Raw genomic sequence first — 12,589 nt, 5'->3', positions numbered from 1 at the left:
TTAAATTAGGAACCATTTTTATTTAAAACTTTCAAACCATTGGTCAATATGAAACACAACAGTGAAACTATAAGAATAAAAGTCAAACTTCAGAAACAAGTCTTAATTTAACAAAGAAAACATGTTTAGAAGTTCACAACATACAATTCTGTTTATGCAGCCTCTTCCTCCCCCTCCTCCTCAAATTCACCTTCATCTCCAACTGTGGCATCTTGGTATTGTTGATACTCAGATACCAGATCATTCATGTTGCTCTCAGCCTCAGTAAACTCCATCTCATCCATGCCCTCACCAGTGTACCAGTGCAAGAAAGCTTTTCTTCGAAACATAGCTGTAAACTGCTCAGAGATGCGTTTAAACAGCTCCTGAATTGCTGTACTGTTGCCAATGAAGGTGGCAGACATCTTCAGCCCACGTGGTGGGATGTCACAAACTGCAGTCTTAACATTGTTGGGAATCCACTCCACAAAATAGGTACTGTTTTTATTCTGTACATTCAACATCTGTTCATCAACCTCCTTCATGGACATACGGCCTCTGAAAATGGCAGCAACTGTCAGGTAACGACCGTGCCGAGGATCACAGGCTGCCATCATGTTCTTAGCATCAAACATCTGCTGGGTAAGCTCAGGTACTGTGAGCGCACGATACTGCTGGCTACCACGACTTGTTAAAGGAGCAAACCCTGTCATAAAAAAGTGCAGGCGGGGGAAGGGAACCATGTTTACTGCTAGTTTTCTCAAGTCAGCATTCAGCTGACCTGGGAATCTCAAACAGGTTGTTACACCACTCATGGTAGCTGACATTAAATGATTTAAATCACCATAAGTAGGAGTCGTCAGTTTAAGAGTATGAAAGCATATGTCATAAAGAGCCTCATTATCAATACAGAATGTCTCATCAGTATTTTCCACAAGCTGATGGACAGATAGAGTTGCATTATAAGGCTCTACTACAGTGTCTGATACTTTAGGTGAAGGTACAACACTGAAGGTGTTCATGATTCTGTCAGGGTATTCTTCACGGATCTTACTGATAAGGAGTGTGCCCATGCCAGACCCAGTCCCACCACCTAGAGAATGAGTGAGCTGAAAGCCTTGGAGACAATCACAACTTTCGGCCTCCTTCCTCACCACATCCAGAACAGAGTCAATCAATTCAGCACCATCAGTGTAGTGACCTTTTGCCCAATTGTTACCAGCACCACTCTGACCTACAAGAAATGAGAGGAACAAATATTAGTATTTTTAGGCAACATATCAACAAATTTCTTAAAATCTTTAAGATAATCTTATGTCTAAAACTGATCCATTTCGAACTACGGAACTACAATCTTCCACCTGCTGCTAATTCCAGGGCACTGTCCTAATGGACCCATGCTCAATCTTTCGAAAGGAAATTCTAGTAACTAACAATTTTACACCAACTCATTAAACTTTTTTTAAAAACCAAATCAAAAAGCCCGAATAATGAAACAAGAACTTTGTGAAGCTAACCAAAGGTGATAGTGAAATGGGAAACTATCTAAAAAAACCACAAAAATTAGAATAGAAGTTGGCCATTCAATACGATGATGGTTGATCCAACCTTACTCAAGTCCACACTATTTCCATAATCATTGATTATGATTAAAAATCTGTTTTGAATACATTTAAGGATTTAGCCTCTTTATCTGTCTAGGGACGGGAATTGTCCTCTGATGTAAGTCTTTCTCAGAAGAAACCACCCAGAATTTGCCATCTTATCTCCTAATAATCTTAATTTTCAATTATAGCACCTCTCAAGTCTTCTAAATATAATTAAGTCAGACCTAACCTATTCAGCCTTTCCTAAAATAATCCTTCAATTTCCAGGTACCATCTTAGTTAACTTTCTTTACTCTATCCAATATATCTTAAATAAGGGAATGTAGGTTAATTAGGCGGCAGACTCTAAGTTGAAATGGTCTGTTACCACGCTGTAATTAATTAATAATAATAAAAACTTTTAGTTCCCTATGTCCTTGAATTCTTTCCAAACCCTTTGCCTTCTTTTAAGAGGTAAAACACTGGATTCTGTTGACACCGTGGTAAAATGAAAAAACACAACACATGCTGGAGAAACTCAGCAGGTCAAATAGTGCCTTTATGTAGCAAAGGTGAAGATGTATCACCAACGTTTCGGGTTTGAGCCCTTCATCAAGATGTGGGGGAACATGAGAGATGTCCGAACAAAAGGGGGAAGGGGAGATGACAGATGGAGGGGGGTGAGAAACATCACAGGAAGGGGGGAAGTCTAGGCAGAGAGACAAAGGAAGTAGGAACTGTAATAACTAGTGGGGGGGGGGGGGGGAGGGGCAGCAAGCTGATTAGTGGAATGCAGTGAACTCAATGTTCATGCCCTGAAGTTGGAAGGTTTCCAGATGAAAAATAAGGTGTTGTTCCTCCTATCTGTGGGTATTCAGGGTGAGGTAGTGTGAAAGACTATGGACAGACATGCGAGCTTGAGAGTGTGACTCAGAATTGAAATGGTTGGCTACGGGGAAGTTGCTTTTGTTGCAGACGGAGAGGAGGTGCTGGGCGACGCCATCTCCTAATCTGCAACCAGTCTCTCTGATGTAGAGAGGCCACAGAGGGTGCACTGAATACAGTAAATGAATTCTTTGGAGGTACAGGTGAAGTGTTGCTTCACCTGAAAGGTCTGTCTGGGACCTTGGTGAGGGAGATGTGGGTGCAGGTGTTACATCTCCTACGACCACAGTGGAAGGTGCCGGGTTGGGGGGGGGGGGGGCAATGGGTGGGGAGGGAAGACTGCACAAGGGAGTCATGGAGGGAGCAGTCCCTACAGAGGGCTCAAGCCTGAAACGTTGGTGATGTACCTTCACCTTTGCTACATAAAGGCACTGTTTAACCCGCTGAGTTTCTCCATCATTTTAGTGTTTTTTAACCTTCTTTTAAGACGTTCTTTAATTCTTGGACTAAGCCCGGAGTCATTTTCCAATATATACCTTGTGTTTCAACTTCAATTTGTTTGTTTCTTTATGCCCCTCTTAGCATTATTTGCTACTGAATGAAACCATTGAAAAAATTATTGGGGATATGCAAACTATTAAACAATGGACTAGGAGTTGGCCAATTAACCTCTAAAAGTTATTTTTTTCTATTATGCGAACATCCAACTGACCTTCAAACAATCACTTGGATAACTTTTACCTACCAAACACAAAGTTATCTGGCCTGAAAATCTGTCCAAAAGGTCCAGAGCGAACAGAATCCATAGTACCAGGCTCCAAATCCATGAGAATCGCACGGGGTACGTATTTTCCACCTGTTCAAAATAAACACATTTCTGTATTTGTAATATAAACAAAACAAAACATTAATATTTAAAATGTATACCTGTAGCCTCATTGTAGTAGACATTAATCCTTTCCAGTTGAAGATCACTGTCTCCATGGTAGGCTCCAGTGGGATCAATACCATGTTCATCACTGATGACTTCCCAGAACTAAAAGAAAAGCAGACCCAGAACATGTTTGAAATGTTGTATGGTTCTAAGTTATCTGCTGTCTTACTGTCAAAAGCAATACAGACACCAAATGAAGCAATCATTCTATTGCATTATCATGTGGCATCAAGTAAAATTGGATAATTAGAATTACAGTACTATTTCAAGATTCTACCAAACCAACATTGATATTTGTGGTTTTGTACTGTGAATATAATATACTGTAAAAACTAAAGCCATAGTCTTAGAATTCTTATATGATAGAAAATAACGTTTAATGATTCACATTTCTCGAGCACTTGTGTGCATGCACTCAACCCCAGCATCTGCAGATAACCACCATAAGATACCCAATCTCTGATTTGCTCTTTAGTCACATTATTTATATAGCTCATTAAGTTCTGAACAGTACTTTTGACCTGATCATCAGGTGCAGGTCATTAAATTATTCCATTAAGTGGTATCTTTCGGACTTGAAAATTTGGCAGGACTGCCGTTCATTAAAGTTTGTCTGGTGCTGCTCCTGGCATATATTATCGCTTCATGCCATTCAAAGTGGCACAAGTGTAATTTATCACTCATTAGCCAATAGGTAATTGTCAAGGTGTTGCTGCACTTTCATTTGCTGAGTTTACAAATGAATTGATGGTTGCCTCCATGAACGTTTGCATCAATGACTGGAATTATGAAATCACAACCATTTCATTGCTGCATTGGAACATTTTGATGGACTTTAACTTCATTACTTTCAGAAACAATTACTGCATTTTCAGCCCAGTCTGAAATATCTGAAGCAAAGTAGTCTTGGTAGTACCTGCTCACCATTGCCAAGTCTGCCCATAACACTGTTGACTACAATTATAAAACTTGATTAAGAAGTAATTTAGTATGCAGCAGCACCAGGCAAACTTGCTTATTATGAATATACATACCACATACGCCATTGCATTGGGTGACCCTCGAATTTACTTTAAAATCCAGGTCATCCTATACGAAGTGTCTAAAATTCTTATCTTGAAGTCACACCACCACTGCCATCTTCCTACTGGCTCCGATACGATCTTGTGTACGCCCTGTTAATTATTTGCAAAATCTCAGCGCTCCTCCATGGGGTCCATCCGGCTCTGTACAGGCTTTAATCAGTGTTACAGGAGCCGACAATGGTTTATTTAAAAATATCCAAATAAAATTGAAACCTTCAAATTAAAATTTGTTATTTTAATATTGTGATTTGCTTTTATCAGCATCCACTGATCAGTAGTTAAGTGTTAGATTTTGGGTCATCTTATACAAAGAGTGCCACTCAAAAGCACCATTTTAGGTGTAAATTCTGGTTCGTCCTATACAATGGCAAATACAGTACCTGGGCAAATTCTCATGGTCAGAAGATGCCAATGGAAATACTAGATTAGACGTGCAACTAATTCTGGAGAACAGGTTTTTAGTGCTGTAGCCCAGATGCTGTACTTCATTTTTTCCAGAATTCATGCAAACTGAACCACACTGCCTGAATGACCATTTTCTGTGATGATCGCAAACTCAAGAGAAAAATCAAGATGGATAAATGAATTTTCTTGTTAAGATCACTCATATCTTATCCCTTTATTAATGTTGCATATGAGGATAAACAGATGTGTCAGGATTGCAGTTTGATTTAACTGCAGTTGAGGTTACTTGCATGCTGCTTTAGATATTTAACATACATGTAGTCCTGTGTTGTAGTGAAGTATAATGTGTGCTGACCTGCTGCATCACAACCTGGTATTAACCTAAGGGGAAAGCCCTGAAAAAGATAGTGGGTGCAGCCCAAGATACCAGGCAAATCTCTCCATCAGAGAAAACCTACAGGGAGCAATCATCAAGGATCCACATCACCCAGCACATGCTTTGTTCTTGAAGTTGCCATCAGAAGAGGTATAGGTGCCACAAGACTCACACCACTAGGTCCAGTAACAGATGCTACCCCTCCACCATAGGCTCCTAAACAATAAACTCAATCAGACACATTTAAGGACTTTGCACATTATTTATCATTGAATATTTATTTTCTGCATTGCCATTTGTATTTGATTATATTTTTCATATTTATTTTTTCTTGAATAATTTTTTTTGCACTACCAATAGGTGGAAGTTCTGCACAGCCAGCACAAAATTAAAATCTCAGGGTTATATCCAATGTTATGCATGCATCTAACAATAAATCTGAACTTTGGCATTTAATTTTAAAAAAAATCAAATCTGGTTCTGTTTTACCCTTCTGCACTTTTTATTAAAGTTGAGTCAATCCAGTTAGATAGCATTTGCAGAAAGGTATATACCAAGGGATAATGTACATATATGACCGTGATAATCTACAAGCAAATGTTTGCCTGGGAGTTTTAAAAAATACTTTATAACAAACTTTCAACCTCTATGAAGTGTTGGGTTAATCCCAGATTGAGGGATTAGAGTTATATCAATAAACCTACATTAAAAAAATGATAACAGAGGGGATTGGTCAGTGCATTTTGTTTCAGAATCATTAAGGCAACCATGGAGATGTATATCCACCATCCAGGATTTAAGTCATGCACAAAGGTTTGTTTCTTTGAACATTCAGTACTTTTGCCATGGAACTATTAACCCTGAATTGACCAGTATATTTATATGCACTTTTTATACCTCTCAGTATCCCTATACCTTACTTCTATATTAGCCACCTACAAATTAGCTGCTAAAATGTCAATAAGATGGAAGCCATGAGAAAAATTTTAATAAATGCTACGTTACAATCACTAAAAAGACAAATACAAGCTTTATTATTAATTTAATACCACTAGGGAACCTACTCCAGTTTTTGCATCTAAAACGGAGGAGTTTTTTTCCATTATTTCAAGAAGCATTTGGAACCAACAGAAAAGCTTTACAATAAGCATTGCATGAAACTAGGTATCAGTGAGAGAAACCAAAAACCCCGCTTGTGAGGAAAAAACTGACATATTCAGAGTTGACATGTTTAACACAAGATAGTAAGTAATTTGTGGAATAGCGAAGATCAATGTTTGAGTGTACAGTTGGTTAAAATCAAAGTAGCTTTTTTTTTAAAAAAAAACCAAGAACTTTAATTTTTAATCAGTGGGTGGGGAGGGAATACCACTTTTTGGAGATTATCTCGCTAGCTTGTCTATCAAATTAAAACCAACATAATTTCTTCGCAGAAACTGCAGTCACCAAGTCCAGCGATACGTGATGCGAGTTGTCTGGCTCATTCCAGGACGAATCACCAAGTTTTCTTCCACGTGCAGCGCCACACCCGAGGCGGCGGGGAAATGTGGCGCAGGCGCAGCCCGACTGCCGACGTTTTCCCGCGCAGTTCTTGGTTCTATGCCTTCACTCCATGTTTCAGCCGTGTCCGTGGCAACGAGCCGAAGGGCTGACGTGTACGTGGCGTGGGGTCGCCCGACAGGCCAGCGGGAGGCTCCTAAAAGCGCGCGCTTTCTAACGGTTTTCCAACCGCCTGGTGAACAGCGCCTTACGGGCCCGGACCTTGGCGCTTCACGGCAACAGGCTAAAGCCAGATCTGCCTTCGATGAAAATGAAATCCCGCACCTACATATTAATATTCTCATCGAGAGCAGTTTCCCTCATATGTGGACGCGTATCTCTCGGCCTACAGTCTCTGGCCCACTACTCCTGGACGTACACCACCTAATCAACCCCATTGGGCCAACCTCTTCACCCCCTCAACAACAGTACACACCTTAGCTCCAATCTGGTTCCCACACTGGCCTGCCTGAAGATGAACGATTTCCCTCATCTTGCCACACCACTTCCTAACAAGAACACATGGACAACTACAGCCCGACTGAATGGGGAAAATCGTCGCGCCCCAATTTATAGTCCGCCTGCGTCATCAGTCATCTTACCTATTACCCAATATTCCATTGGTTCAGCTTATGTCAATCAAATTAAATATCCGCCCACTCTGGGGTGGGGGAACCTGTATCTTCAGAGAGCCACTCAATATTTATTTTTCTCGAAGTTTCATTGGTTCTGTCCAAGTCGGTCTGCGAGCCTCGCTCCAGTCAGCCCACGTGGGGGGAGCGGTTCGGCGCGAAACCTTGAGTTGGCAATGCAGAGAATTGGTCAAAACTAAATATATTCGAATCAAACTCGGGAAATCCTGGTAGCATCAATGAGAGAGCGTATTAAATCTGTCTTTCCATAAGTACTGCCTAGACCATTGAGTTTTTCCAACCTTACCTCCTTTCATCTGGTTATGAACAACATCCTGCACTTCAGTACAGTGGAATGAAATCGACCCAAAGCCACCTGATGTCAATAGTTTTGTAGACAGCACTCGCATTATAGTTCGCCCTCATTTCTACCTCATGTGGCAAAGGTGTCGAGGAGCAGGAAGAAATCATCACTCACACAGACATACACGACATAGCATTATGTTTGAAGGGCGTGATTACAATTGAGCCACATTGTTAACAAATATTGCTGAGTGATCCATGGAAATCCCTGTATCTGGGATTCAAACCAGTGCCAAGCAAACCCCTATTATCTGCTATCTTCATAGGCAGTGTTTTCATAATTAGTGGGCCTGGAAAACAACTCATAGTTTGAGTGCAGGAATCTGTATCAAATTTTGGTAGAGTTGAAGGATGCAAAGGCAAAAGATTTAAGTATGGTCACAAAAATTGCTTTTTTTTGTTTGAGTTGAGCTGGTAGCAGGTCAATTCCAGAGGGCAAGTATTTAATTTACCAAATATATTTAACTACTAATCCAGAGGCTAGGACAAACAAACCATCACCATGATTGTGCCTATTACAAGATCCTGTTTTAATAAAATGGGATTATCACTGTAAAGGATAGTATAGACAGGAGGGACTGAATTTACCAAATATATTTAACTACTAATCCAGAGGCTAGGACAAACAAACCATCACCATGATTGTGCCTATTACAAGATCCTGTTTTAATAAAATGGGATTATCACTGTAAAGGATAGTATAGACAGGAGGGACTGAATGGTCACAGTTAACATTTAATATTTCACAAAAGCACAAGTTACAGCCAAGTGATAATTCGATACAATAGAACTGGAGGAAGGTTTGTCACAGTCTGTTCCAGAATTCAATACATTTGCAAAGACACTATGATTTTACAAAGGGAGAACCATTCTGGCTGCCGCAGAGAAAACAGCTTTTTGAAGCAGCTCTTGTGGCTAACCATTTTTGAAGAATTCAGAGCAAAGCATGCTTTGTGAATGACTGGGCCTTTTCGGTGGATTGACTTGGACCAAGTGGGTCTTTTTGGGAAGCAAAGTGCTTCATTTTGATTGTAACTAACAGTGATAGTCACTTGGAGAGACTGCTTCATTTTAAGTGTGACTAGTGGTGAAGTTACTTGGAGAGACCGGTGCCAAGGTCTTGGAAGCTTCGTAAAGGCCGCCCAGTTCAAGTCTTGCCTACAAAAGGTCCAGGAGTGTTATGACCGCAGCTCATGTGGATGGACATTTCTTCAAAGCTAGTGGCATCAAATTTCAAAGACCTACGCTTCAACACTGAATTTAAAAGACTGAACTTTGAAGTAACTTTCTTAATTTTGGCCTGGACTGTAATAGTTTGGATATATCACACAGACACACAGACACACACACACACACACACACACACCACTTGTGCATAGTTGGGGATAGATTTAGTGTTAAGGATAGTTAAAGAATTAAGAATACAGTTTAAGAGTAAAAAATAACATTAGTGTTTTAAAATTAAACACTGTTCTGGTTCATTGCCTTTTGCTGCTCGTTACAAGCAATTCGTAATGGGCAGTTGTGCCTAATCAATGATCTTTTTAAAATCAGGATTATATAGTTTTAAAATGGCATTAGTAATACTGTAGTGACAATGAAAACACTGAATCATTGAAAGAACCAATTCAATTGAAATTTTTTTTAGAAAAGGATATTCATCACCCTCACTTAGCCTTGGCCAGACACATGAGTGTCTCATGTAAATACCTTCTCTTTTCCCTCTGAAGTGAAATAAAATTGTATCAAAATGTCTATCTTTAAACATAAAAAGGACGAAACCACAATTCAATGTCAAACTGCATATTGAACTGAGAATTCACACCCAGCAAGATTACTTCAAGATCTTGAAAAATACACCTCACAAACATCTGGGGACAGGTGGGTGAGCTGAACCTGATGAAGTTGCACTTAGTATCAGATTTTTTAGGCAAAGTGCTGGTTTCCATAATCATAACCCCTAGCTTTGTTACTCTAGCAGGACACACGCACCATTGGTGGAGGGCATTGGTGGTCAAGTGGAAGACAAGACAGAGATGGAGTAGGTCTGATATTTCTCAACATTCACTCCTAGCCAGAGGAATGACGTTATCGTCAGGTTTAAATGGGAGCCAAGATAGCATATTCTGATTACCACATTCTTAGCTGATGAAAAAGCAAGTGCTCCTCCATTTGACCAACAGGCAGTAGAGACTCAGAGTAGCATGCACAAAATGGAAAACCAAGAATGCCTCAGCAGTACCACTTGCAAAATTGGCTGAGTCATGAAGGAATTTGTTGCTAGATTGTTCTGTGGCTGGCAGTAAGCAAACCAACAAATGGAAGAAACCAACTTCACCTTGTACTCATCAATCTGTGTTAATGACAGAACTGGCAACAGCATACACTATCCCATTGTCATTGCAATCATAATCAATAAAAGAGACAAAACAAGTTGAGTAGCTCAAAACTGGTATTGTGCACTGTCAGAAGTATTGCACATCAATTTACCAATTCACATCCCTCGACTCTTCATTATAATCAAGACAAGGAACTCTCTCATGTTTATTGAGTACAGAAAGATTTACCAGAAGCCAGACTTAACTAAAATTACTGTGCCAACCTGCTGCATCTGCAAACAATGAAAACAGCATGTGATCTTCAAGTCTTGGAACAGATCAAAGCACTAGAGGCTTCCATATCTACTTGTGAATGGTACAAGAAAGGGACTCCAAGATCTGCCCCACCTTCAGTGGTGAGACTTGGAATGAGGGACAAATTTAAGGCTAGAAATGTACAACCATGTTTGGCAAGAAGTGCTGTGTGAATAATAAATTTTGATTTCCTCCTAATCATCACAAAGCCATTTTCAGTCAATTTCATTCATGAAACAATTGATATTACTTGATATAGCAAAGGATATGGGACCAGAGAAAAGCCTGGATCTAGTACTAAGTCTGTCCTCCAGACTAAGGCATATCTTTAACCAAGTTCCAACATACTAGGATCTACCTGATAATGCAGATAATTGCCCAGGTATCTTGTACAGAAAAAAAACCAGGACAAATCTATTCAATTAGTCTACCTCATTTATCAACAGTAATGGAAAGCATTTTTGACAGAGCTATCAAATGGTACTTACTCTCCAATAACCTGCTCAGCTAGTGCAGGGGTATATATTTCATTGGGATCTCTTCTGGGGAAAGTCTGACCTGTACAAAAGGGATGGGTTGCACTTGAACTGGAGGGGAACCAATATCCAGGTGGGCAAGTTTGCTCATTGGGTTTGCTTAGTTGGGTTTTACCATGGTCATTTGGCTCCATTCATCACACCCTTGAAGCAAAGAACTGAACTCCAGGGTTGGAGTGAGAGCAACATCCCTGGATATCAATGTGGCATTACATTTAAAAGGTAAGCCAGGAAGTTAATGGAAAATTCTCCAGTGGTTAAGATGGCTGAAGCTCCAAGAATTCAGGAAACTTGACACCATCCAGGACAAAGCAGCTCACTTGATTAGTTATCCGTTCACCACCTGATTTTTCATCTTCATCATGACTGGCATCCAGTAGCTGCAGTATGTACCAGTTACAAAAAGCATAACAATGTTAATTTAGGTTACTCACATAGCATCTCCTAACACCACAAATAAAATTAAATGGCTAAACATTTGCCAACATATCATATTATCCATGTGACACTGGTACTCAGAAATATCAACAAATACCGGACAATCTTCTGTATGAATGAAACTGAGTTCTCAAGGGAACAATAGTAGCTGAAGAGGCAGAACCCTATGAAGGCCATAATTTGTCCAAACATAAATTGAGGCAGGACTTTCAGAAGATTCTCAAGGAAGGAATAGTCTTTTTGGGACTTTATTTGCATTTGTGATACCATTTAGCACACAAGAATATTCCTAAATTATTAAGAGTCATTCATTGTTAGAGTATATTATCCCAATGGATATCAAGTAAGTTTTTCTTCACTTTAGAGAAAAACACCATGCGTATTCAAATACTAATATCCCTCCTCAGAAATTAATTCTCATGCCAGACCTCTTCAACATATCCTATCACAAGGACCTATCTTTCACATGGTGAGAACCCAGCTAAAGTGGGAACAGGAGCCTGTGTAACACAACCCAGTGGTGTGGATAGACATTACCTTGAAATCTCGTTCCAAAAATGGAGGCTGCTCCCAAAAAGGCACCGAGACTAAAACTTCAAAATTTCAGCTGAGCAAACGTGGAAAAAATTAACTCAATTCTATTGGTGACCCCCTTAACCCTGACCCAACAGTGAAATTTTCAGGACCATAATCATACGTGACTTACTGATACCATCTGCAAAATACTGGAGTAAAATATTTGAAAACTTACTGACACAATGTGAGGCAGGAAGTCAAACAAATGTGAGGTTTGGCTGAGTAACCTGGTTGGGGAACTGGGATCAATATTAAGGGTGACTGCATTCAGTAAAAACTAGGCTATATTTATCAACTTATTTCTTTTAAATAAAGCCAGTACAAAATTTTATCAGACTAATATTCAGAAAACATTTTGAAAGGCTAGAGGGAAAGTCACTCAATAAGCAAATTATATAATGGCCAGGTGATCGGCTTATATAGCCAATGCTGTTTAAAAATTAGTTTGGTCTACCATTCTCTGGTTAGATTAGATGAGCACCAAATGTTATATATATTTAAAATACCTTCTCCTCTTTACATTCTATTTAACTGTCCAGTTTAGTAGTTGATCATCCAGGGATAACCCTATAGATAACACATACACAAGTAACAATTTTATAAATGACACTTCAAACAAAAC

The 12,589-nt window shown here is 39.6% G+C and overlaps 1 protein-coding gene across 2 annotated transcripts; it reads right to left on the bottom strand.

Moving 5' to 3' along the window:
- LOC138761877 (tubulin beta-4B chain-like) lies at positions 1 to 7,348 on the bottom strand. Of its 2 annotated transcripts, XM_069934783.1 has the most exons (4): positions 7,226 to 7,348; positions 3,378 to 3,486; positions 3,196 to 3,306; positions 1 to 1,213 (listed from the first exon to the last, which is right to left on the bottom strand). In XM_069934783.1, exons 1-4 carry the CDS (start codon positions 7,280 to 7,282, stop codon positions 153 to 155), a joined length of 1,338 nt encoding a protein of 445 aa, XP_069790884.1. In that variant the 5' UTR covers positions 7,283 to 7,348; the 3' UTR covers positions 1 to 152. The 2 variants fall into 2 exon arrangements, with proteins under 2 accessions (XP_069790884.1, XP_069790890.1); XM_069934789.1 differs by lacking the exon at positions 7,226 to 7,348 and having other exon boundaries at positions 3,196 to 3,327; positions 3,378 to 3,466.
- Positions 7,349 to 12,589: the final 5,241 nt, after the last annotated feature.

The sequence above is a fragment of the Narcine bancroftii genome, chromosome 1 (assembly GCF_036971445.1).
Source record: "Narcine bancroftii isolate sNarBan1 chromosome 1, sNarBan1.hap1, whole genome shotgun sequence".
Classification (NCBI taxonomy): Eukaryota; Metazoa; Chordata; class Chondrichthyes; order Torpediniformes; family Narcinidae; genus Narcine; species Narcine bancroftii.
Note: the sequence above shows the minus strand (reverse complement) of the source record. Positions and strands in the feature narration are given on the sequence as shown.

Bases quoted from the DNA above. Each gene is read 5' to 3' on its own strand.
- LOC138761877 (XM_069934783.1), bottom strand. From the start codon at position 7,282: ATGAGGGAAATCGTTCATCTTCAGGCAGGCCAGTGTGGGAACCAGATT. The intron at 3,487-7,225 runs GTGTGTACTGTT...CTTTTCTTTTAG, and splicing joins GGAACCAGATTGGAGCTAAG to TTCTGGGAAGTCATCAGTGA. The intron at 1,214-3,195 runs GTAGGTAAAAGT...CATTTCTTGTAG, and splicing joins GCCAGATAACTTTGTGTTTG to GTCAGAGTGGTGCTGGTAAC.